The 27,353-nt window shown below is 42.1% G+C and overlaps 1 protein-coding gene across 2 annotated transcripts in view; it reads right to left on the reverse strand.

Moving 5' to 3' along the window:
- Positions 1–351: 351 nt before the first annotated feature.
- The window catches only part of nup133 (nucleoporin 133), a 50,867-nt gene continuing 23,865 nt past the window's right edge, over positions 352–27,353 (reverse strand). For both annotated transcript variants that reach the window (XM_048536187.1, XM_048536186.1), the window contains exons 11-26: positions 25,859–26,004; positions 24,002–24,093; positions 23,087–23,250; positions 21,378–21,472; positions 20,371–20,595; positions 18,667–18,789; positions 17,122–17,221; positions 14,018–14,269; positions 12,502–12,635; positions 12,027–12,185; positions 9,026–9,161; positions 7,208–7,326; positions 3,455–3,535; positions 1,593–1,669; positions 1,062–1,147; positions 352–669 (exon numbers count right to left, since the gene is read on the reverse strand). In XM_048536187.1, coding sequence (XP_048392144.1) covers positions 533–669; positions 1,062–1,147; positions 1,593–1,669; positions 3,455–3,535; positions 7,208–7,326; positions 9,026–9,161; positions 12,027–12,185; positions 12,502–12,635; positions 14,018–14,269; positions 17,122–17,221; positions 18,667–18,789; positions 20,371–20,595; positions 21,378–21,472; positions 23,087–23,250; positions 24,002–24,093; positions 25,859–26,004 — 2,126 coding nt within the window. In that variant the 3' untranslated portion in view covers positions 352–532. The remainder of the gene's footprint in view (positions 670–1,061; positions 1,148–1,592; positions 1,670–3,454; positions 3,536–7,207; positions 7,327–9,025; positions 9,162–12,026; positions 12,186–12,501; positions 12,636–14,017; positions 14,270–17,121; positions 17,222–18,666; positions 18,790–20,370; positions 20,596–21,377; positions 21,473–23,086; positions 23,251–24,001; positions 24,094–25,858; positions 26,005–27,353) is intronic.

Below are 27,353 nucleotides of genomic sequence, written 5' to 3' on the forward strand. Positions count from 1 at the left end.
ACCTGTATTCACTGTAGAGAGAGAGACACACACACACAAATCGCTTTGTTTAAAGGCTCATCCATATCTTCTGGCTCCACACACTTTGCCACTTTAACCTCTCAAGGGCCTTATTCTCTCCTTGGTTATTGCGTGTAATATATTTTCAAAATGCCTTCAGATTTTAGAGTTCTTTATTACCAATAGTAACATTATTTAGCACGGGCTTCCTTTTAAAATATCCCCATTTGAGGGGAGCATTATGAGGAGAAAGAACCAGTTTCTTTTTGGTCACAGAGACTTGGGCACTAAATACTTTGCCCTTGTCAGACCAAGGAGCTCTCATCTAATCCTCTATCAAACAAACCACCATTCAGATTGAAACAGCAAGTTTGTGACCTTTAATTTTACAAAGGACTTCTATTAGAAGCACAAATTAATTCATTTATTTTATACAAAAGTTTAAACATTGCAGGTTGCTTATCTGCAGTTCTTGAATGGAGTGAAGCATGTTAAAAATACAGCAGAATATGGAGATGACACATCAAGGCAATCAGGACTGTAGTTTTAAATAATGTTCATAGATTGCTTGTAAAAGGAATTCGAAGTAGGAATTGGATCTCAGGGTTACCAGATAATCTGATTTCAGCAAGTCCTTCACTTCTGGCAAATAATATTTCAGCTGAACTCCTAAAAATGAAAGGTTTTTGAAAACAGTAATCAATACACACTTGATTACCAAGATCAGCAAGTGTAGTTATTGGGTTGGGGGAAGGATGATACAGCCATTCAGGACCTGGCTATTTCAGGGAGTGTTACAATACTCAAAGGCTGCAACATGAATCCGTTTACAGACACTAGAGCACACAATCCAGCTGGCACAGCCCTATCACTAAACAAAAACATCTCACACAGTATAGGTGAATTCAAAATGTGGGTATGTATCCATGTACTGATATCACAATAAAACACCTTATTCAGGTAAAGAACACAGACAAAACAGAGGAAGTTGGCACAATTAATGTTTTGATTCAGTATTTAATATCAAGCTGTTTCAAGAAGCAGTTGAATGCAACACTTACCTTCATCCATCAACTTTTTTATGACCTTTATCAGTACAGTTTCCTTTGCAGCTTCAATGGGATCATCCTTTGCATCAAAAGACCAACTGAGGAACAGAATAGACAAGCAAATCATTCTCTGGTGAGTCTTTGTCAATTAGGATTTGAAGAATTACCTAGAGTTGGCACTGACTGGGGAAAAGGGATAGCTAACCCAGAACAGCCGCCTGCACGGGAATTATTAGCCATTTCATCGTCATATAGGAAGATTGCAACCAAAGATTTGTTCATGAAAATAAATTTACAAATAAATATTTAAAAAATTACACTTACAGCTTGCAACTCATCACCAGGGCTAAGAACATTGTGGGCTATATTTTTAATGCGTTTCACCATAGAACAGGAGGAGAAAACAAGGATTTGGTGAGGGGAGGGAAGTGGCCAAATAGCTTTAGAATGCAATACAGACAACATTACTATCTTTGTGAATAGATAACTGCTCCTTTTAATGCATACATTGTGGTGAGGATAGAGAAGCCAAACTGTACTTACTCGTTTCTCTGAATAGCTCGGCAGAAGATTTCCAGTTTCAATGACTCAATGTTGATATTAGCATCAAGTCCCTCCTCCTTCAGAAAGCAAAATAGACAGAAAACTCAACTTCAAAAATAATTCAACAAGAGCTGATGTAGCCTTGTCCCAGAATGTACCAAGAGAAAGCCTCAGCAGGATGTGCTCCACAACACAGAGTATTCTTACCCCACATGCCTGTCTCGTTCCCACACCTTTTGTTTCTGTCTCAACCACAAAATATTCCTGTACCTCATTGCCTCTCAACCTCCATGCAAATAAAACTCTCCTGCTCAGTTTCTCAGGTTTTTCACATTTAAGGGTTATATTGTTGTCCCTTATTCTAATGCTGTGATTTACTATCAATCGGTCTCTTTCTATCAAGATGAGTCAATTTTAAATATTCACATAAAATGATCCTTGAGATTAAAAAGTCAAAAGACAGGTAACCTGGAGCTGACTGAGCAAATTCAGAGAAAGTTCAATGTAAGAACTGGTCAGTCAGGACAATTTCATAGACGTTACCAGGACTTGGCTCAGGACTGACTGCTTCACACAAACATTAAACATAACTGACTCAACAGGAAAAGACAGACAGAGGGGGGAAATAGGAAGAAAGGTTGGCTATGAAACATTACGGCTGTTTATGAGCTGTGAGGAAAGTCTTCAACACAATGCTCTACAATGAGATGGCTTACAGGACAAGATAAACAGCTGCTTGCGTCCATCAATACAGGATATCTTAGTTCCTTAAGCAATACTTCAAAAAATCCCAAATAAACTTCTCCCAAAATAGACGGAATGTTACATTTCCCCAAGTATTGCAGTCTCTGGGAGACAGAGGCTGAGGAATTCTACACAGAGGTCCAGCTAGTGATCACCTTCACAACAGAGGGACACAGGTCTTGCCTGATCCAAATACTGTAATTGCCAACAACATGGGCAAACTAATTTGAATGAGAATTTTTGTTTTGTTACAATTAAATTGTAAGTGTTTCTATAAACTAAACTGCACTCAGATTTTAGTGGAGGTTTGGTCAACTGGCTGCAAGATTTCCTGTTGCTCACCTTTCTGTAGTTTGTTTTGTTTGGGACAGAGAGGAAGTGAGGGCAGAGACAGTATTCCAGTAAATAAATGGTTCTGATGTCTTTCTTTAACCTGGGTAGCAAAACATTTGATGTGTCATAGCAAAGATAAAAAAATCAGCTATTAGCAACAACAAAATAGTCGCTTGGTTTTACAGAATTCGAATATTGCAAAAATAAACAAAAACATCTTGTCAAAACAGTGTCTTACACTCCTCAGGACAATTCCCTAGATTATCAATTCAAAGGGAAAGGAGAAAAAAAAAAAAATCAACATTTATACCAAGAGGGCAAGTGCAGTTTGATTGACAGGGCTGTTTCCGTGGCTAATACACCGGGTCATGCTGATTAACAGTTGCTACGCTTAGTTTAAATGTTAAACCAGACAGTTTGAGTACGCTTGCCAGGGCATTGCCCTGGCAAATAAAGCAGTGAACGGCTGTCAGCTATTTTGTTCAGTTGGAGCGGGGCACTGTGTTTATGGCCTCTCTGCAGTGATGAACAGGACCCTATGTATTAATACAGAATGGCAGAAATTTTACAGCTAGAATATTTCAGGTTGAAAATCAGTTGGGCATTTCAGGAAAGGAAAAAAAAACACGCTTATAACTAACATTATAAAATGAATCATTTTGGGAAGGGCAATGATCAGGTCACATCCTACGACATAGAGCAGACATAACAACAACAAAACAAAGACCAACTCAAGTTACATCATTTGTCATGTTACTGTTCGCTCCATGAGCTGACACCAGTACCTTTTCAACAAATTCCAGGAGATCAAGCGCCTTCTTGAAATCATATTCATTTGCTTTTATGTTGTCATCACTGATGTAAAGCTGCAGAAAATGGATATTAATTTTATTACCGATGATTGATCAGAATTTAAGAATATGTACAATCATATGCCGTAGGAATCATTGGCTTGGTCAACAGTTTACAGCTCATCCCAAACTGCCTTTGAGAAGACAGTGGTGAGCAGAACCTTCTTCATTTGCTGCAGTCCATCTGGTGTTAGGGTACCCAGTTCTGTCAGGGAGGGAATTCTGTCATCTGCAAGGTGTTAGAAAGGATTCTGAGGGATAAGATTTATGACCATCTGGAAGAGCATGGCTTGATCAAATACAGTCAACACGGCTTTGTGAGGGGTAGGTCATGCCTTACAAACCTTATCGAGTTTTTTGAGGATGTGACTAGAAAAGTTGATGAGGGTCGAGCTGTGGATGTGGTGTATATGGACTTCAGTAAGGCATTTGATAAGATTCCCCATGGTAGGCTCATTCAGAAGGTCAGGAGGAATGGGATACAGGGGAACTTGGCTGCTTGGATACAGAATTGGCTGGCCAACAGAAGACAGCGAGTGGTAGTAGAAGGAAAATATTCTGCCTGGAAGTCAGTGGTGAGTGGAGTTCCACAGGGCTCTGTCCTTGGGCCTCTACTGTTTGTAATTTTTATTAATGACTTGGACGAGGGAATTGAAGGATGGGTCAGCAAGTTTGCAGACGACACAAAGGTCGGAGGTGTCGTTGACAGTGTAGAGGGCTGTTGTAGGCTGCAGCGGGACATTGACAGGATGCAGAGATGGGCTGAGAGGTGGCAGATGGAGTTCAACCTGGATAAATGCGAGGTGATGCATTTTGGAAGGTCGAATTTGAAAGCTGAGTACAGGATTAAGGATAGGATTCTTGGCAGCGTGGAGGAACAGAGGGATCTTGGTGTGCAGATACATAGATCCCTTAAAATGGCCACCCAAGTGGACAGGGTTGTTAAGAAAGCATATGGTGTTTTGGCTTTCGTTAACAGGGGGATTGAGTTTAAGAGTCGTGAGATCTTGTTGCAGCTCTATAAAACTTTGGTTAGACCGCACTTGGAATACTGCGTCCAGTTCTGGGCGCCCTATTATAGGAAAGATGTGGATGCTTTGGAGAGGGTTCAGAGGAGGTTTACCAGAATGCTGCCTGGACTGGAGGGCTTATCTTATGAAGAGAGGTTGACTGAGCTCGGTCTCTTTTCATTGGAGAAAAGGAGGAGGAGAGGGGACCTAATTGAGGTATACAAGATAATGAGAGGCATAGATAGAGTTGATAGCCAGAGACTATTTCCCAGGGCAGAAATGGCTAGCACGAGGGGTCATAGTTTTAAGCTGGTTGGTGGAAAGTATAGAGGGGATGTCAGAGGCAGGTTCTTTACGCAGAGAGTTGTGAGAGCATGGAATGCGTTGCCAGCAGCAGTTGTGGAAGCAAGGTCATTGGGGTCATTTAAGAGACTGCTGGACATGTATATGGTCACAGAAATTTGAGGGTGCATACATGAGGATCAATGGTCGGCACAACATTGTGGGCTGAAGGGCCTGTTCTGTGCTGTACTGTTCTATGTTCTATGTTCTATGTACACTGAACGAACGGTACTGTACTCCCAAGTCAGAATGGTGAGTGACTTGGAAGGTAGATTGTAGATGGTATTTTAATGTATCTGCTGCCCTTGTCCTTTTAGATAGAAGTGGTTATGGGTTTGGAAGGTGCAGCGTAAGGATCTTTGATGAATTTCTGCAGTGCACCTTGCAGATAAGTACACGTTGCTGCTACTGAGTGAGTGTGTGGAGAGAATGGATGCTTGTGGGTGTAATGCTAATCAAGCAGGCTGTCTTGTCCTGGATGCGTCAAGCTGTTGTTGGGGCTGCACTCATCCAGACAAGCAGGGAGTATTCCATCACACTCCTGACTTGTGCCTTGGAGATGGTGGATAGGGTTTGGGGAGTCAGGGCAAGTTACTCACAGCAGGATTCCTTGCCTCTTACTTGCTCTTGTAATCACTATATTTATATGACTAATTCAGTTGAATTTCTGATCAATGGCAATCCCAGGATGTCGATAGTGGGGGAATTCAGCAACAGCACTGCCATTGAAAGTCAAGGGACAATGGTTCAATTCTCTCTTGGAGCTGTTCAGTGCCTGACCCTCAGGTGATACGAATAGTACCTGTTACTTATCAGTCTAAGCCCAAATGTTGCTCATATCCTGCTGCACAAAGACAGGCTGCTTCAAAGTCTAAGGAGTCACTTCTGATCTTATGTTAGAGGGAAAGGTCACTAATGAAGCAAGTGAAGATGGTTGGGTCATGGACATCACTCTGAGAAACTCCCGCAGACATGAGCTGGAGATGAGATAACTGACCTCTAACAACCACAGCTGTCTTTCCTGTATCTATTTATCCCCTTGATGGAAGGATCAATAACCAGGGTCATAAATTTAAGCTAAAGGGCAGGAGGTTTAGCGGGGAATGTGAGGAAAAATATTTTCACCCATGAATTGACAAGAATCTGAAACTCACTACCTTTCAGAATGGCAGAGGCAGAAACCCTTACAATGTTTAAGGAGCATTTAGACAGGCACTTGCAATGCCAAGGCATACAAGGCTGTGGGCAGTGCAGAAAAGTGGGATTCTCTGATGAAGGGTCTAGGCCCGACACGTCAGCTTTTGTGCTCCTGAGATGCTCCTTGGCCTGCTGTGTTCATCCAGCCTCACACTTTGTTATCTATGCTTCGAGTTTCCCGTTTTCCCTGCTGTAGCTCAGCTTCAGGAGTGAGCTTTTGTGCTCCTGAGACGCTGCTGGGCCTGCTGTGCTCATCCAGCCCCACATTTTATTTTATCCCGGATTTCTCCAGTATCTGCAGTTCCCATTATCTCTGGGATAGTCAGCGGTTGTTTCTGTCCAGCACAGACTCGATGGGCCAACAGGCCCTTCTCTGAGCTGCAGATCTTGATGACTCCATCAGTCACCAGCAGAACATTTTCTCCCCCACTTCATTCCTGTTGACTCCATGGGCTCCTTGATGCCGCACTTGGTCCAATGCTGCTTAATGTTAGGGCAGTCAAAATTGCCTTATTTGCAGTCAAATCAGCAACAATCCCCATTCAACAATGCAAGCAGATGGTGTGCAGGAACACTGGTTATAAACACTAAACTCTGCTCAGGCCGTACAAAAATAATTTTCTTAGCACGGATTTCTGGATGCCTGGCAACTGTGCCCATAACCAACAACATGTAAAACCAATTCTTCTGGTCAGTTAGCTTAGCTACTCTGAGGGGTCTGGCTGTGTCCTAATTAAGTAAGTTCATTAGGTACCTTACAGGTACTTAATTGGCTGTAAGGAGCCTTGGGAAATTTTAAATAAGTTATCACTCTTTTCTGAATGAACAGCATAATCCAATGTCACCCAAATTAAATTACCTGTGCATTACACATTTAGTCTTTTATCACCAATCAATCACCCAGTGTCTGAATAACAGTTAAAATATTTATGAAATTTCTTGTGTTTCTCTGCTCCAGTGGAAACAATCCCATGAAGTATATAGCTCCTCATAACTAATTGCTAGCCTAGTAAACCTAGACTGTATATTCTTTATGATTTCAGTGTCTTTTCTGTAATTCCTCCTGATGCTACTGTTAATTTTGGACACTTGAATAAATTATGAAGAGGCTTATGTCTAAGGTGCCCACTGCACTTACATGGATCAGCTGTAAAGCATTTAATACAGGCATGGTGTCTACGTCGAATTGTTTCTTAGTTATCAGTTCCATTGGCAAGGTCTCCTGGTGAAGCAAATACCGCTCCTGCGCAGTCAATTCTATAAGAAAATAAAGTACAATGAAGGTACTACCATAGAAAGATCAATCAAACAATGAAAAACATTGTTAGCCAAACATCACTAACCAGTTTCACTCCTGTGACGCAGTCATGCAACTTTGGAGGTAAATACTTAGGAAATTAAATGGTGACCACTCAGATTCAAATGAAAAACATTTCCAAATCAAGCACTGCACAATAAACATTGACACCATTATTTCTAATTCAGAATTAAGTTGGCTTCAGTTCTTGGCACGCTCCTTCCTTCAGAGGATTCGGGTCAGGAAACTAAAACCGTAGCTGTTCCAATGTATGTAGGTACAGCAAGTGATTAAGGCAGCCAATAGACTGCTATCATTTATTATGAAAGGAATTCAAATAAAAGCAAAAATATTATACTTCAGTTATACTGGGCAAGGGTGAGACCACATCTTGCGATGTGAATGCTGTTTTGGATTTTCTTATTTAAAAAGGAGGGCATAAAACACATTAGAGACAGTTCACAGGAGGTTTATTTGATTGAAAACTGGAATGAGTGGCTTGTCCTGATGAGGAAACGTTACACAGGCTGGGTTGGTTTCCACTTGAGTTTAGAAGAAAGAGGGGTGACTTGGTTGAACCGAATAAGGTCCTGGATGGTGCCAACAAGGTGGATGCGGAAAGGATGTTTCCTCTAATGAATGATTCCAGAAATAGGGGGTCACCCCTTCAGCACAGGAATGATTTCCTTCCCCCACTTCAGACAATTGGCAATTTTCTACCTTAGAAGATGGCAGAGGTGGGGGTCACGGAATATTTTAAAGACAGAGGGGATGGATTCTTACGAGAACATGAGGGATACTGAGCCAATCACCCCAAGGGAGGGTGCTGGTGGTGGAATTGGCCCTGTACTGAGCCCCTGCACAGCCAGGGGCAAGTCATACACCCTGGTGAGACAGTTGGCTCAGACTCACTACAAAATGCTATTTTAGATTCCTTTTGAATACCATGTACAATGCTGGGCCCCATTTAAGCGAAGATGTAAATATGTTGGAAATTGTCTGGAGAATGTTTACCAGACTAACGACTGAAATGGTCAGGTTGTCTAATGAAGGTAAGATTGGACAGGCTGGGATTGTATCACTGGAGATTAGAGGAGTACGAGGTTACGACTGAAATATATAAAATCCCAAGGGGTATCAGCAGGATGATTGCGGGGAGGATATTCTGCTTCTGGGAGAATTGAGAATTAGTGGTCACAATTTAAAAATCAGGGTAACCCATTTAAGACAGAGATAAAGAAACATTTTTTCCTTGACAGGATCATTGGTCTCTGGAACTCTCTTGCTGAAAAAGGCAGTGGTCCATAAATATTTTTAAAAGGCAGAGGTGGACTGATTCCTGTAAAACAAAAAGGGTGAAAGATTATCAGGGGTGGTCAGGAATGCAGATTTAAAAGTTCCTGTCAGATCAGCCAGGATTTCACTGAATGTTGACTCGAGGGGCTGAATGGCCTACTCCTGCTCCCTGCATATTCAGGCATGAACAGCATGGGACTACCATTGGCACACTACACTGAAGACCTGAAGCTGTACTGAGAAGGCAAAGGTATCAAAGGGTTTGACACATGAAAGTGAAGAACACTGGTATCTACGATTGAGCAGTCACCACAAATCAGCTCGAGAAAAAAGTAACAATATGTAAAGGCTGCATGACTTTACCCTCCATTGTTTCTTGCAGATGGTCATCGGGGAGATCAGAAGCAAACGCAGACAGTTTACTGAGACTCAGGAGAGTTTTCTTCTTGGTAAAGTATCGTGTCTCCATGTTGGCAAGATTGAGTAATGTTCTGTACGCCTGCAACAAGGGAAAATTAACTGGACTCAAACAAAAACGTGTGTCCTCATCACAGACTGGATAACAGGTCACAAGCAACTTCTGAAGCAAAATTGTAATTAGTATGTTTTTAAGTTTTATTTAAAAATTCATTCCAGGGATGTGGGCATTGCTGGCTAGGCAGCATTTATTTACCCATAAGGCAATTGCCCAGAGGGCAGTTAAGAGTCAACCACATTGCTGTGGGTCTGGAGTCACATGTCAGCCAGCTAAGGTCCATAATTTCCAGCCCTAAAAGCTGTCAGTGCGCCAGATGGGTTTTTCCCGAACTGAAGCTTCTAGTGAAAAGGAAGAAGGTAGCTTACATAAGGTGGAGGAAGCTAGGGTCAAGTTCAGCTAGAGAGGATTACATGCAGGCAAGGAAGGAGCTCAAAAATGGTCTGAGGAGAGCCAGGAGGGGGCACGAGAAAGGCTTGGCAGAAGGAATCCGGGAAAACACAAAGGCATTTTACACTTATGTGAGGAATAAGAGAATGGTCAAAGAAAGAGTAGGGCCGATCAGGGATAGCATAGGGAACTTGTGTGTGGAGCCTGAGGAGGTAGGGGAAGCCCTAAATGAGTTTTTTGCTTCTGTCTTTACGAAAGAAACGAACTTTGTAGTGAATGAAACCTTTGAAGAGCAGGTGTGCATGCTGGAATGGATAGAGATAGAGGAAGCTGATGTACTGAAAATTTTGTCAAACATTAAGATTGACAAGTCGCCAGGCCCGGATCAGATTTGTCCTCGGCTGCTTTGGGAAGCGAGAAATGCAATTGCTTCGCCACTTGCGAAGATCTTTGCATCCTCGCTCTCCACTGGAGTTGTACCTGAGGACTGGAGAGAGGCAAATGTAATTCCTCTCTTCAAGAAAGGAAATAGGGAAATCCCCGGCAATTATAGACCGGTAAGTCTCACGTCTGTCGTCTGCAAGGTGTTAGAAAGGATTCTGAGGGATAAGATTTATGACCATCTGGAAGAGCATGGCTTGATCAAATACAGTCAACACGGCTTTGTGAGGGGTAGGTCATGCCTTACAAACCTTATCGAGTTTTTTGAGGATGTGACTAGAAAGGTTGATGAGGGTCGAGCTGTGGATGTGGTGTATATGGACTTCAGTAAGGCATTTGATAAGGTTCCCCATGGAAGGCTCATTCAGAAGGTCAGGAGGAATGGGATACAGGGGAACTTAGCTGCTTGGATACAGAATTGGCTGGCCAACAGAAGACAGCGAGTGGTAGTAGAAGGAAAATATTCTGCCTGGAAGTCAGTGGTGAGTGGGGTTCCACAGGGCTCTGTCCTTGGGCCTCTACTGTTTGTAATTTTTATTAATGACTTGGACGAGGGAATTGAAGGATGGGTCAGCAAGTTTGCAGACGACACAAAGGTCGGAGGTGTCGTTGACAGTGTAGAGGGCTGTTGTAGGCTGCAGCGGGACATTGACAGGATGCAGAGATGGGCTGAGAGGTGGCAGATGGAGTTCAACCTGGATAAATGCGAGGTGATGCATTTTGGAAGGTTGAATTTGAAAGCTGAGTACAGGATTAAGGATAGGATTCTTGGCAGCGTGGAGGAACAGAGGGATCTTGGTGTGCAGATACATAGATCCCTTAAAATGGCCACCCAAGTGGACAGGGTTGTTAAGAAAGCATATGGTGTTTTGGCTTTCGTTAACAGGGGGATTGAGTTTAAGAGTCGTGAGATCTTGTTGCAGCTCTATAAAACTTTGGTTAGACCGCACTTGGAATACTGCGTCCAGTTCTGGGCGCCCTATTATAGGAAAGATGTGGATGCTTTGGAGAGGGTTCAGAGGAGGTTTACCAGGATGCTGCCTGGACTGGAGGGCTTATCTTATGAAGAGAGGTTGACTGAGCTCGGTCTCTTTTCATTGGAGAAAAGGAGGAGGAGAGGGGACCTAATTGAGGTATACAAGATAATGAGAGGCATAGATAGAGTTGATAGCCAGAGACTATTTCCCAGGGCAGAAATGGCTAGCACGAGGGGTCATAGTTTTAAGCTGGTTGGTGGAAAGTATAGAGGGGATGTCAGAGGCAGGTTCTTTACGCAGAGAGTTGTGAGAGCATGGAATGCGTTGCCAGCAGCAGTTGTGGAAGCAAGGTCATTGGGGTCATTTAAGAGACTGCTGGACATGCATATGGTCACAGAAATTTGAGGGTGCATACATGAGGATCAATGGTCGGCACAACATTGTGGGCTGAAGGGCCTGTTCTGTGCTGTACTGTTCTATGTTCTATGAAAATGGTTTCACGATCATCATTAGACTCTTAATTACAGATTTTTATTAAATTCAAAATCCACCATGGCAATGATTTGAACTTAGGTCCCTAGAACATGGCCTGGGTCCCTGGATTAATAGTCTAGCAATAATACCAGTAGACGACTTGTGTCTCCTATTTTGTTCCCTGCCCAATTCCTCCTCAGTTTCCCTAAAGCCATGCAGCAGCCAAGAGGGCAAACAAATCCAGGGCTTGGCCACAAGAAACAGCTGCTTCATCAACACCTGGAAACGGCAAATCTGGTTTATGCTCCGTTACATTGGCAGCAGCTTCTGCATCGAAACCTTGACCAGAGAGAAGAACACTACCTGAAAGGCCATTGGTCAATATTCTGGAACTCCCTTCAGCCAGCAGCATTGGCTCTGGTTAATTAGGGGCAGCCAATTAATGCTGACCTTGCCAACTACACTCAAACCCCTAAGAGAAAACACCTGGACCTTGGACGTAGAGTTTCCCTGTTCAGGTCCATATTCTCAGCTTTTACAAAATGTTATTTTTTTTCCCAAGATTTCACGCTGAAGCAGCTTAAGTTTCAAATATCTAATCCAATACCTTTTCAAAATTCTGGACATTAATCTCATGCAGCCAGCTGAGATGTTCATGGGACTGCAGGAAGCTGGCCAGGTTTGCATGTTGGGAGACCGGTGGTGACAACAGCTTCCCTCTTTTGCCCTTTTCCATATACCAGCGAAATAGGAAGTCAGAAAAGTTCTGTTTAGTGAAACAAAGATTTGCATCAGTCTTCCCCTTTGTGTAACTGATCTCTTTCCCGTTGTTGGCAGAAGCCTGAAACTGGCTCACATCAAACACAGCTGCCGATGTATTCCATTTATATCAGAGAGCTCGCAGTGCATAAATAGCTGCCCATCTTACATCAACAACTAATTCAAAAGTATTGTATTGAATGTAAAGTCTATGTTGATGTTCACACAGTTAAATGAAAGTTGGTTTAATTATTATTAGTTTTGATTTTAAATTCCGCAACTCAAAAGGAAAATGAACAGCAATATGGGTAGAAAGGCTGCACCTGATCTGCAAACTGGTTCAGGTACCGCTGCAGTCTGGTCTGGTTGTCAGTCTGTTCACACAGTTGGATCAGGATGTCGAAGTCACAATATTTTTCTGCCAGTGAAGCAGTCAACTGGTACTGCCCAAGAGAAACTAAAAGAATAAACATTAAAAAAGGTCAAATTTGTCAAACAATACCTTTGGCTCACAGATCAGATTACTTCAAAGTTCTTGAACAAATCACACTTTCCCCACATTATTGTCATGCAAGGACAACGGGAACCAGGAGTAACTGTGCAATGATGTCACAGACCTCTCCATGACTGGGTACAAGTAACGCAGTGAAGACGGAGACAAACTCTGGCAAACTTCCACTGCACTTCCTCTATGTCAAGTATTTCTGTCCTTGGAGAAGGGGACCAGAACTACTCTCACTACTCAGGTGTGGTCTCACCAATGTTCTGTATGATGGAAACAGGACTTTTTTTGCCCCTGTACTCAAATCCTCTTGTAATAAACTTAAAATATTGTTTGCCTTCCGAATTCCTTGCTGCACCTGCAAATTAGTTTTCAATGACTTATGAACCAGGACATTGACTTGCATTTGAACATCAATACTTTACAATCTTTCACCATGAAGGAATACTCTGCACCTTTGATCACCTTCCCAAAGTGGATAACCTCACACTTATCCACATTATATTCTACCTGCCACGCTCTTGCCAACTCACTCAGTTTGTCTTTATCCCCTTGAATCCTCTTTGCATCTCCCTCACAACTCACTCGGTTTTCTGTCATCCACAAACTTGGAAATACTATATTTCATCCCTGAACCCAAATCACTGATACAGATTGGAACAGCTGGGCCCAAAACACTGATCCTTGCAGTCCTCCTCTGGTCACAGCCTGCCAACTGTGAGAATGATACATTTATTCTTTCTCTGTGCTTTCAGCAATCCCAGTCTGTGTTTAGGACATTACCCTCACTAATCTCCTGTGCATCATCTGATCGAAAGCTTCTAAAATTCCAAACGAAACACCTTCATACCCTCCCAATTAGCTACTCTGCTAGTAACATCCTCAACAGCTCTCAATACAAATATTAATCCTTAAAGCCCTTCTCATTATATAATACCAGGTGTAAGGAATGGGTCAATTGCGTAATCACATCCACGTCAGCTTTCTGCAAGAAAGCCTCAGACTGGCCCACTCCCTTCCCTTTTCCCAGTAACCCTGAAAACTGTTCCTCCTCCAGACAATCAAACGCCCTTTCAAAAGACATGGTTGGATTTGCCTCCACCATGCCCTCAGGTCACATATTCCAAATCCTAAACACATTGCGTGATGAAGACCTTCTTCACATCGTTGCCGCTTCTATTGCCATTCGCTTTAAATCAACATCCCCGTCTTGCACCACCATCATGGTTTTGCATGCAATGTCATCAAATCTCCTCTCAACTTTGTTTTCTCCAAGAAAAAATTCCTCAGCTTCTCCAAGCTTCAAAAACTTGGGAAAAATGGACTGTTACACTTACGTAGTTGTGTCAGAAGATGTGAGCGTTTCTGGGTGTATTCCAAATCTAGTTTATTGTATCTTTCCTGTTGATTGGGCCTGTCCACTGACTTGAGTTGACAAACGTATCCATCCAGATAGAAATCAATCAGCACCACCAGTTGTTCGAGAAGAGCATTGCGTAAAGTAGTGTCGACTTGTGGGTACACCTTGGTCAAAACAACATCAGTTTGCCGTAAAATCACACACCTCATGCCTGATGGCCCACTGGATGCTTCAAAGAGTTAAGAATGAACAAAGTTATTGAGACGAAAATGCTAAAATCTTAAATCACGTGACAAATCATTTGTACGCTGGATTACAAGTTATAGCTGAATTGTTAACAGCAGTGCCAATACTAGCAAGTTTTGAGAAGATTTGTAGCTCAGGTTGAGGTTCTCGATGTGAGTTTGCTCGCTGAGCTGGAAGGTTAGTTTTCAGATGTTTCGTCAGCATTCTAGGTAACATCATCAGTGAGCCTCCGACGAAGCTTCATTGGAGGCTCACTGACGATGTTACCTAGAATGGTGACGAAACGTCTGAAAACTAACCTTCCAGCTCAGCGAGCAAACTCACATCCAGTGCCAATACTACCTGCTCCAAGCAGAATTAATGTTCATATAATCACAGAATTATGCAGCCATTCCATCCATTGGTTCCATACTAGCCCTTTGTAAGAGTTCTCCAATTAGTCCCCAACCCCTGAGCTTTTGACCCAGGCCTGCAATTTTTATCCTCAAGTACCTACGCTATTTTTTTCTAAAAGCTTTTGTTTAACCTGCTTCCACAGCTTGCAGGGCACATGATCCAGATCATTATTTTTTTAAAAATGTCAAAGTTGAGTCATACAGCTTGGAAAGAGACCCTTTGGTCCAACTAGTCCATGCTGACCGTGTTCCCAAATTAAACTAGTCCCACTTGCTGGTGTTTGGCCCACGTCCCTCCAAACTTTGCCTATTCATGTATTTATCAATAGACAATAGGTACAGGAGGCAGCCATTCGGCCCTTCGAGCCAGCACCACCATTCATTATGATCATGGCTGATCATCCACAATCAGTATCCTGTTCCTGCCTTATCCTAATAACCCCTGATTCAACTATCTTTCGGAGCTCTATCCATCTCTTTCTTGCAAGTATCCAGAGACTTGGCCTCCACTGCCTTCTGGGGCACAGCATTCCATATATCCACCACTCTCTGGGTGAAGAAGTTTCTCCTCAACTCTGTTCTAAATGACCTACTCCTTATTTTTAACCTGTGTCCTCTGGTTCTGGACTCACCCATCAATGGAAACATGCTTCCTGCCTCCAGCCTCCAGAGTGTCCAATCCCTTAATAATCTTATACGTCTCAATCAGATCCCCTCACATCCTTCTAAACTCAGGTGTATACAAGCCCAGTCGCTCCAATCTTTCAACATATGATAGTCCCGCCATTCCGGGAACTGATCTCGTGAACCTACGCTGCACTCCCTCAATAGCCAGAATGTCCTTCCTCAAATATGGAGACCAAAACTGCACACAATACTCCAGGTGCGGTCTCACCAGGGCCCTGTACAGCTGCAGAAGGACCTCTTTGCTCCTATACTCAATTCCTCTTTTTATGAAGGCCAGCATGCTTTCTTTGTCTTTTAAATGTTTTAACTGTACCTGCATCCATCACTTCCTCTAGCAGATCATTCTACACATGAACCACTTTCTATGTAAAAAAGTTGCCCCCATGTCCTTTGGAAAACTTTCTCCTCTCACCTTAAAAGGTATATCCCCTAATTCTGAACTCCCCCACCCTAGGAAAAAGAACTTGCTATTCATCTTATTTATTCCACACATGACTTCATAAACCTTCAAAAAGGTCACAGCTCAAGCTCTGATACTCCAGTGGGGAAAGAAATGTCCCAGCCTTTCCATCCTATTTTTATAACTCAAACCCTGAGAAGAGGGTATCACTGGTTGGAGCAACAAATTGGTGTGAGCTGCCTTCTCAAACCACTGCAGTCCCATCGGATCATACAGCACAGAAACAGACCCTTCAGTCCAACTCATCCATGCTGACCAGATATCCTAAATAAATCTAGTCCCATTTGCCTGCATTTGGCCCATATCCCTCTAAATCCCTCCTATTCATTGAAAAGGCATTTGGATGGGTATATGCTGTAATTGTACCACCCTCCACCATTTTCTCTGGCAGCTCATTTTATACATGCACCACCCTCTGTGAAAAAGTTATCCCATAGCTCCCTTTCATGTCTTTCCCCTTTCACCTGAAACCTATGCCCTCTAGGTCTGGACTTCTCCACCCCTGGGGAAATGACCTTGTCTATTCAACCGATCCATGCCCTTCATGATTTTATAAACCTCTAAGGTCACACCTCATCCTCCGACACTCCAGCGAAAATTGCCCCAGCCTATTCTGCCTCCCCTATAGCTCAAACCCTCCAACCCTGGTAACATCCTTGTAAATCGTTTCTGAACCTTTTCAAACATTACAACATCCTTACTATAGCAGGGAGACCAGAACTGAACACAGTACTCCAATAATGGCCTTACCAATGATGTATTTTTAAAAAAACAAAAAAAAAAAAAAAAAAAAAAAAAAATCGATAATGCTGTTAGGGAGAGTGTTTAAGGATTTTGACCCAGCAACAGTGGAAGAATGGCAATCTAGTGCCAAGTCAGGATGGTGTCTGGCTTGGAGAGATACCCATTAGTTACTGGTTAAGTGACAATTCAAGGTAGCTAGTGAGGAAATTCCTCAGGACATCTGCAAAACCCACACAAACCACCCCTCGTGTGATGTGTGTAGACTTGGTGTGACAACACTATTACTATGGATAGCTATCCACCGCTGCAGCCATCTAAAAATCAGTTCTAGTTTAGAAAGCAGGACAGTCATTTCAGGCTGAACCACTGAAATCCATTGTAGATATTTTAAATTAACTTGTTCAGGCGTGTTATGGCACAGATCTGGAGTAGGAAACCAAACCAGAGGCAGGGAGCTTATCTCTGCACCACTGGTGCCCTTCTGAAACCTACTGCATCCTTGGAAACATCCACTGAAACTCTCTCATCAGCAACACAGCCCTCCCTCACCTGTCCAGGGAATGTATTCTGGTTCATGCTCAGTCCCTTCTTGTGACTTATAAAGTGAGCTCTTGTTGTGTCGATGGTGGACAGCTGCATGCAACATATCCTGCACATCAATGAGAGAGAGACACAGTTTGTGAAGATATGGAATCTCAGGCTTTATAAATAAGCAAAGTACGAAAGCAAGGAAGTCAGGGTTAACCTTCAAAGACGCTGGTTAGTTCTCAACTGGAGAACGGCATCTCATTCTGGGCACCACATTTTAGGAACAATGCAAAGACATTATTAAAGTGTCCAGAAAATATTTACAAAAATGGTACAAGAGATAAGTGACTCAGTTACATCAATAAATTAGAGAAACTGTAGCTACTCTCCTTAGAAGGCAGAGAGATTTGATTTAGGTGTTGAAAATCATGAGGAGTCTGGACTTGTAGTTCACTGATTTAACTCTTACATACAGTCCACAATTAGGCTATTGTCCATTTCGGACAAAGAAGTGGCAAAACCATTTTCTCAATTTTCTGAAGAAGGGTCTAGGCCCGAAACATCAGCCTTCCTCCTCCTCTGATGCTGCCTGGCCTACTGTGTTCATCCAGCTCTGCACCTTAGTTTCTCAAACAGCTGTTTCTGTTAACGCTTCTGGTAGCTGATGGATCAATTACGAGCAAAGCATTGTAGAACAGGAACGCAAGATGCCAACCGGATTTAGACTGGTGGACGTTTTTGAAAAGAATGCAATCGTGAAAGAATTCCAACTCAAACAGGTCAACACAACCTGCCCAATGCTGCCTCTATGAATGTGCTCCTGGGTTAAGAGTCCAAGGACACCAACAGGTCTGCACTCGAGAGAGGTACTTTTGCCACACCACTGCGACTGTTCTAACAGTAGACCCATTGATGGTTACAGTGCTGGGACAGCAATGTATGCAAGTTATAGAAGTGGGGTCCTAATCAGTGAAATGAATTTTCACTTATCAGGTTATGATGCAGGTTACACATTGAAAATAGAATATTTTGTTTAGGAAGTGGGGAAGAGCAATAGGAGAAGCCAAAACCAAATTGGTTTTCTACCTTCCCCAGCCAGCTGACGGCTTGTACTACGTACACAGGGTCAGAGACCAACCTGATCCAGTTTCCAAGTGGGTAACACAGGAATAGAATACCAACAGCTGAGAAATAACTGGCTACATTAAGGAAGGTAGAGACGAACAGTATGACATTTCGGTATAGTAAAGGTTCACAGGGATATGGGCCAAAAGCAGGCAAATGGGACTAGTTTAGTTTGGGAAACCTGGTTGGCACGGACGAGTTGGGCCAAATGGCCTGTTTTCTGTGGTTGTATTGCCACAAATATATTAGGTGATCCATGAGGACCTCAATGTCAATGTAATTTCAGCCTTACCTCAAGTTCAGGGCAACTCTCTTTTCTTCAATTGGTCCCTCCTTAGCTTTGTTTCAAAAGGAAATCAGACAAAATATTTTCTCACGGTTTGAACTGGTTACACCAACTTAGTGATCTAAATACAAACAAACATTCTCAGGACACTTTACCTTCAAGATGTTGTTAACATGAATAACCATCTGTGCCCATTCCAGAGACAGAGGGTGGTTGTCCTCCAAAAATTGTTCTTCTTCTTCTAGCAAACATTCAAATGCAGTATCAATCTGGGAGACCTGTACAGAGAAAGGGTGTAAACGTGGCTCCATTATGGGTAAGCATGGTTGAGATAGGCAATTCATCACCTGTCAACAGTTCACACCCCAATCCTACTAATAAACTATTGTTACCATTTAAATCAAGAATGGGTAAAGAAAAGCAAATGGAACTTATATTCACTGGCCTCTTGCAGCCTCAGCACATTTCACAGGCTGGGAAAATAAAGCAACAATTTACAACAAGCTGTGAGAGAGAGAAGAAGAAACATAAAGAAGAATATCTGACCAACAATAAAATCAAAAGACACATTCCCTCTTTCTCTACAACTGAAAAATACATGCAAGGCATCCCAAGGGAGTCTTCTGGGTCCTAGGGCAGCATTTCCCATCTGTATTCCTACAGGTTTAAGTTCAAAACAAACGCAATAGAACAATAAGTTTTTTAGAAAGAATACATACAAATAGCAATAATAAACATGACTTCTTTGGTTAATAAAGGGCATGGCATGGTTGACAGATTTAGGATTTACATCTATTAATGGGGTTTTCTGTCAATTAGGTAGTCATTTAAAATTAAAAGTAAACACGTGTAAGCTTCAAGATTCAGAAATGGTCCAGAAAATTAACAAATTCCCTGAAATCTCAAATAACTGACAGTAAGACAAGTCATGCTTCAGTTTAGTGTCTGTAATAAATAGACAATTGGTGGCACAGGAGTATCAACTTGTACTCATCAGGACAAATCCGAGAATGCTAAGTTTCAAAAGGAGCAATAATTTGCACTGCATCAGATAAAAGGTGCTGAACTGGTACCACGGTGCTTTCTTTATGGCAAAATCTCAGCCAGGGATGACTTACCAACCAATCATTGTCCTTTCCTCACATACAGCAAACTGTTTATTAACTGGCACTATTAGCAGGGACTAGGAGTGTGCTGTTCGTATACAATCAAGAGGTCCACACACATTAAGAAATAGAGACGTAATGCAGGGAATATACACATCACTGTTATGATCCAGCAACATAAATAGTTTAAATAATGATGCAACTTTGCCTTAAATGAAACTTACCAGCAGAGCGCCTTCTCACTTGCACCCTCAACTGACTACTTGGACATCACTGTAGATCACAGTATTTGAGGAGAAATTTACTTGAAATTGAATCAACTGTTGATATTTAGTGCGGCCATTTGATTGAATAATAAGTATGTTTAAAAAACTAATAATTGGACAGAATAATGCAGTATACTTCATGGTATTTGAGGGAGATAGTTTTTTTGGTTTATCAAGTTCATAAGGTGCCAGTTAAAACAACTTGGTGTACTAAAAATTGTTGTTCCTTTTGAAAGATGGTTTTCTTGTATCTAGCCTGACGACAGCAAGATGAAAAGCTGTGACCGTATGTCGCTATTCTCAGCTATACCCAAATGTGTATAATGTAAAAGAGATTTAGCTTCCCAAACTTTTAGTACAAATTTGAAAAGAAATATACAAATTTTGCCTTGAAAAAGTCAATGCATTGTTTTCCTCAATGGTATTAATCGTCCCAGTGAAATATTTCACATCCTCTAAACACCGCAAGTTAAAGTGAAACTCATACCTCCCGGAAGAAAATGTCAGCTGGGGTCAGATTCGGAGGAATGCTCTCATTCCTTTTATTCAAAGCACAGTTAATGGCAGCATTTACAACTTCAGGAAGCTTGGTGTGGTGATTCTTCAGAACAATGGCAGCAGAGAGTTTCTCAGCATGTTCACACAGCAAGAGACGGGTAGCCAGAGGGATCCCATGCACCAGAACAGTCTCAAGGCGACTTAGTAGCTCCACCTACATTTTAAAAAAAATCCACAGCAATTTAACATATTTGATGCTAAATAAACTTTGAGGTCCAGTCATTCTTTAACAAAGTATCACAGTAAAAATAATTCAGCCCATCATATCTCTGCTAATACCAGTTTTTCAACTGACTCTAATTAATCACACATCCTAGTCCTCATATAATTTTATATGCTTTGTCTTTACGTTGTCCAATTCCTGATTAAATGATGCATCAGTCTCTATCACAATAGCCTCTTGCAGCAAATTATTCCATGTTCTATTAGGCCCACGGAAACATGCTTTTCTTATTTCTCTTCTTTTCACTGGGGGATGGTAGTGGATATTGCCGGGGGAGAAGTCAGATGTGGTTTAGACACGACCAGTAGAAATTTGTTTTCTTTTCAACTTCACACTTGCACAACATACGGCCAAAGGTCTGGTAGGAATTTGTCTCTGATGTTTTACAGAAACAAGTTTCAAACCTGGGACTTGAATTCAGGTGGTTTCCTGCTGAAACTTATTGAATAAGAACATACCCAAGCAAAGACTTTAAAGGCATCATATTAAAGAGAAGGGATGCAAGATTCCTGACCTACATCCTCCCATGACCACCAATAGATTGGGTCATTAGCCCTGCTTTACATTTGTGGGATTCTGCTGTGCAGACATCGGTTTTGTACTTGTTCATTTAACAGTGGCTGGACCTCAAAGTACTTAATAACCGTGAAAGGTTGTGGAGCATCTGGACACTCTATAAGAGCAAGCTCTTCTTCGTTTTAATTAAAACTTACATCCTGAAGGAACTCCATCAGACAGTAATGGGCTTTCATCTTATCTTCCAGCTGGTGAAGCAACAACAGGGAGGTATTGCTAAACCTACTAACATCTGTGAAGAGAACACAACATTCATATAGCTCTTCAATTATATTTCTCCAATACACGGCAACAATCTCAAAGTTAACCACTGCCCACAACCAATTACATTACAGCCATGGTTTTAAAAGAAATCTTCTACATAGCAGTACACAACACTCCCCCAAAATATTCAAGATAATAAAAGTTTGCCAAGTTCAGTCAGAGATAGTAAGAACTGAGGAGGCACGGTGGCTCAGTGATTACCACTGCTGTCGCACAGCGCCAGGGACCCAGGTTCGATTACACCCTCGGGGGACTGTCTGTGTGGAGTTTGCACATTCTCCCCGTGTCCCGGTTTCCTCCCAAAGTCCAAACATGTGCAGGTTATGTGGATTGGCCATGCTAAGTTGCCCATGGTGTCTAGGGATTTGTAGATTATCTGGGTTTATAGGGGAGTGGATCTGGGTGGGATGCTCTGTGGTCGATGTAGACTTGTTGGGCAGAAGGGACTGTTTCCATGCTGTAGGGATTCTATAAATTCTATAAACTGCCAATGCTGGAGTCAGACATAACACAGTGTAGTGATGGAGGAACACGGTAAGTCAGGCAGCATCAGAATGTCAGCTTTCCTGCTGCTTCGGGTCCAGACCTTCTTCAGAAAATGCCAAGTTTGATGATTGGAATTGATCACACTTGTTTCCATTGACTGAAACTATCAATTCCACACATCAGTCATGAAGCATCGACTGTTTATGTGGAAGCTGATACGTCAACACTCAGGGAAAAAAAGCTAAAAGAGAGCTGAAATAAAAACAAGTTTCTGGAGAAACTCAATATGTCTGGCAGTATCTACGGAAAAAGAAACAGAGTCAATGAGTCAAATAGAACTTCTTTGGCAAGGTAAGGATGAGCTGCCTTATCAATGTACAATATCTTTAATTTGCAGAAGATAGTTATAACAGTGGGAAAATTTGCTTTTCCCCTTTATGGTAGCCATTCTTTCCTGAGGGCAGCGGAACAGAGAATATATATGGGCTGGAGGTTCTGTTGCTAAATCAGAAGGATATGTTTACCAATTCAAACCCATAAACACGTGTTTCACAAAGGAATTGGAATCATTTACAACAAAAATGGAAACAGTATCTACTTTAAAAAGAGATATAATTGTACACATACTGGTACTTTGGCTTGAGCTGTTTATTTTTTTCAGGGGGTGCTGGTGTAGAGGTTAATGATGAACATATTCATACCCATTTGGAAGTTTATCCAACATCTTGGTACTGTGCTGACAAAGCTTCTCTTCCAGCTTCAGGTACCAGGGGTTCTACACTGATGCAGAAATACTGGAGGCTGCAACAACCTATCAGAAGCTGCATTATACGGATCACAATGACAATAATCTGAGAAGTTCACATGGGGTCAGTAACCAACTAATAGTTAGCAAATAATAGCAAAGCAACAATGAGCAGTTTATGAAGTGTGAACAAGCACTGGGGGGTGGGGGGAAAGAGAGGAAAGAGAGAGGAATGCTGCTGTGAGAGCAGGGAAAATGAAGCATAGGCTAGAAAGTAGCTTTTGCTATTTATCCAATGAACAAACCACTCCAAAGCACTTGATGGCGCAGGTTTCCAATAAAAAGTCTTACCACTTGGTACAGATTCAGCCCAGCGTGGGTCACAAGCAGGATAGTCATTAATTAGATCGAGACTGATCTGTGCCACAGACATGTCCAGGTCAGAGTCTGGTCCTGTGTCAATGCTGTCGGGGAAGATTTCCTCCAACACGTTCTGAGCACCAAGGATATCCTTTCTGCAAGTTAAAACAATCAGACTAACTCAAAATTCACACCAAAGTGGACGAACAATGATTACACAGATTTGATTCCTTTTATTTTTAAGAGCCAACTCTGTAGGTCACAGGTGATGTGCTGCAGACCAAAACCAAAAACCAAAAACCAAACTAACATTGTAAAAATATTAGAGTCGAGAACAGCCTATCAAGGCTGTTGTAATGTGTAGTTAAAACATAACTGACCCATCCCACGACCCCATACTCCTAGACTTGCTAACTTAAAGAAAATCCATTGATTTAAATTTCGATAAATTCCAATTGATCTCTCATGTCCACAGCCTGTCTGGTGATTATGGAATGTTTAACCCCACCTTTTGCATGAAAAAACACTTCCTCAACGGCCTAACTGTAATTTACAGAAACAGAAATTGCAGGTGTGGCAGCATCTGTGGAGAGAAAGCCGAGGTAATGTTGAGTCTACTCTACAGCTTTGATTTCTGGCATCTGCAGTACTTTGTTTCACTGTGAAGATTTACCTCCATCCTCCAGATTTCTGAATCTGAGCAAACAGTTACTCTGAATCCATCCACTAAATCCCGTAAACACGTTAGACTCCCAACCTTCTGAACTATAAGGAAAACAGGACAATGTTTTTGTAATGCGTGCTTGTAATTTGATGTTCTTCATGTCAGGGGGAGCGTTCTGGTGAATCCGCTCCGTGCATTCTACAGTCAATAAGAAACCAACCTCATTAAGCACCTGGTCATACCTGCAATACATCACAAAGGCAGTCTTCAACATCTTTGTTTTATCCTCCTGCGCCTCCATCTCTGCTCTTTCAAATGGTTGCCTGGCATCACTCTGAGAAAGAGACCCAGCTTTAACCGAATCACCCATGAAGCCTCAGTAATTATCCACAACAAATGCAAACAAGCATTAGCACCTGAAGATCAGGTGCCTGGAATGTGTCCTGTGCACCACAAAGTATAACGGTTTAAAAAAAAAGCCATTCCAGAATTTTTGTTTTCTGCGTTTTAACTTAGGTGGATAAGCGTATGGACGTACATGGAATAGTGTAGGTTAGATGGGCTTGAGATCGGTATGACAGGTCAGCACAACATCGAGGGCCGATGGGCCTGTACTGTGCTGTAATGTTCTATGTCCTAATTTTATCCATTGTCAAATTTTCTACGTTGATACCAGGTGACATCACTTCAAGTTTTTAAAAAGTTATTCTTGCAATTTGGGGCATGTCATTCATTACAGGAAGGATGTAACTGTACGAGAACGTGCAGAGGACATTAACCGAGATGCTGACTGGGCTGAAGAGTCGGAGTTACGTGAAAGATTGAATAAGGTGGAGTGGTTTTCCTTGGAGCAATTAAAGGCAACCTAACAGAGGAGTATAAGATGGTGAGGGGTAGAAGTAGAGCAGATAGGAAGGCATTTTTTTCCAATAGTAATGGGGTCAATAACAAGTAAAAGGTTAAGGGAAAGTGTGAGGAGAGCCTTTTTAACAAATAGGATGGAACTTTTGCTGCCTGTAAACGTGGTAAAGTCAGAGATACTTGAAACATTTTAGCAGTACTTAGATATTCACTTACACTGCCATATCCTCCAAGACTATGGGCAAGAGTTGCAAAATTAATATAGACAAATTTTTGTTGATTACTGCAGATGCAATGGGCCAAACGGCTTCCTTTTGTGCTGGAAGTCTGTGAGATTGATGACCACACATGACATTCCTTGTTGGGCATACCACAAATCAGACACAAAATTGGCTCAAATAGTAGCGGTGCAGTGTGCTCTGTTATACAATACAACAGAGTGAAGCTGGTCCAAAAGGCTCCAAAATGCCATGGGGAATGCCTCATGATCCTGTAGCCAAACACCACCACGAGGTCAGTGTAAGGGAAGCTCAAACCCACTAAAAGAATGGCTCTTGGTGCTGTCCACTTTCGTTTTGTGACGAATTTGTGAGCAACACCAACTTTCCAATTCAAAGTCTTGAAAATCTACTGAGAAATCATTTCAAGTTAAGTTAGTCATTTTGGGCAAGCAGTTAATAGTCAGGCACCTGGTACCAATCCACACTGAAGGTGTGTAAAATTATGGGGTTGGTCCCTTGAGGCTCAGTGGCAGTGTCAAGTCCCACCTTTTCCAGAGGTGGGTGATAACATCTCGGAACAGGTTGATTATAAAAATAACAAAAAAAAACTACAGAAACATGGGCCACACATTGCCTAAAATACTCTCAACTCATCACTAACATAACAGAGGATAGTGGCTCCAGCCTTTTTCAAATTCAGCAGAATCTAATGGACCAGTTGAGATCAGATTAGGAATGAAGTCCCTCAGTATGGACATCAGATCAACACTGTCAACAAGATCTAGTGCAGGAGGCACTTCATTTCCTCACTCCACCTCCAAAAAGGCAACTGAAGGAATTGCCAAACCTGTGATATTCCAATTCAAGTCAGTCGTTTCTGACAGAAGTTCACTGATATGAAACTTTACTTCTGTTTCTCTCTGAAGATGCTACTTGATCTAAGTATATCCAGCACTCTCCATTTTCATTTTAGATATTCCATCATAGGTCATATACTACAGAAGTCTGCACCATTACCTCAGATGCTGCTAAGGCCAGAGAATCTTCAATATTTTCAGGTAACATTGACACACTTTCCTTGGGGCGAGCAACAACCAAACCACTGTTCCTGCAGAAGAGGACAGGCAATCCAGTAAAACTTCCAGCTCCCAGGATACCATCACCTGCAAAATTAGTAAGAACATTCAACAACTAATGCAGAAACTGATGGGTTATCAGCAATTATTTATATGGCATCATTAACATAAGTCACTTGCTGCTGTGCAAGATTTTACATCAAGCCATTCGAGCAGGTATTGAAGCAGGTAATCAAACCCTCGATCCAAGAAATAAGCTTTAAAAGACCAAGTGAGATACAGGGGTTCAGGAAGGAATTCCAAAGAAACGAGGGAAGGCACCGCAAATGGTACTTCCAACTGCAGTGAAGAACAATGGAATGGTTCCAGGTCAAATAGTGAGTGCCTTGAACAGGAATTTCCAGACACAGACAGTCTCATGTCTCAACCGTCTTGCCCTTCTAGTAAGTAGAGAGATCACCGTGAGATTCTGCAGTGCATCTTGTAGATGTTACACAGCTGCTGCGCGACAATGGTGGAGAGAGAATGTTTGCAGCGGTGATGCCAATCAAGCGGGTTACTTTGTCTTGGATGGTTATCAAGCTTCAAATGTTGTTGGAGCTGCACTAATACAAGGAAGAGGAGATTGTTCCATCACACACCCGATTTGTAGCTGTAATGTAGGCAGACTTTGGAAAGTCAGGAGATGAGTCACTTGCTACAGGATTGCTAGCCTTTGATCTGATCTTGTAGCCACCTTTGTTATATGGTTAGTCCAGTTCAGTTTCTGTTCAATGGTAATCCTCAGAATATTGACACTGGGTAACACTATTCAATGGCAAGGGACAATGGTTAGATTCTCAATGGTCATGGGCTGATATTTCTGTGACACAGAAGTATCTTGCCATTTCAGTGCAAACATGGATAATGCCAAAATGTTGCTGCATTTGAGTATGGGCTACTTCAGAATCAGAGTTGTTATGAATGGTTCTAAACATTATGCAATCATCAGCAAACACCCCCATGTGACCTTACGATGGAGGGAAGGTTATTGATGAAGCAGCTGAAGATTGTTGGGCCTTGGACACGCCCTGAAGAACTCCTGCAGTGATGTCCTGGATTTGAGGTGACTGACCTTCAACAGAACCATTTTTTTTGCCAGGTATGACTCAATCGGTGGACAGTTTTCCTCGACTTGCATTGATGTTAGTTTTGCTCAGGCCCCTTTGTGCCACACTCAGTCAAACGTGGTCTTGACATCAAAGGAAGTCACTTTTACCTCCCTCATGTTTAACATTTTGATAAACAGTAGTGTTTCTGAAATCAATTTAAATTAATCTCTTATTGGGAGTGGGGTTATCTTATTCAGTTTTTGTGCTGGACACTGGATTTAAAATAAAAATCATTCACTTGACGAGGGTATCGCTGGTCAGGCAGCATTCATTGCCCATCCCTAA

This window comes from Stegostoma tigrinum, chromosome 9 (genome assembly GCF_030684315.1).
Source record: "Stegostoma tigrinum isolate sSteTig4 chromosome 9, sSteTig4.hap1, whole genome shotgun sequence".
NCBI lineage: Eukaryota > Metazoa > Chordata > Chondrichthyes > Orectolobiformes > Stegostomatidae > Stegostoma > Stegostoma tigrinum.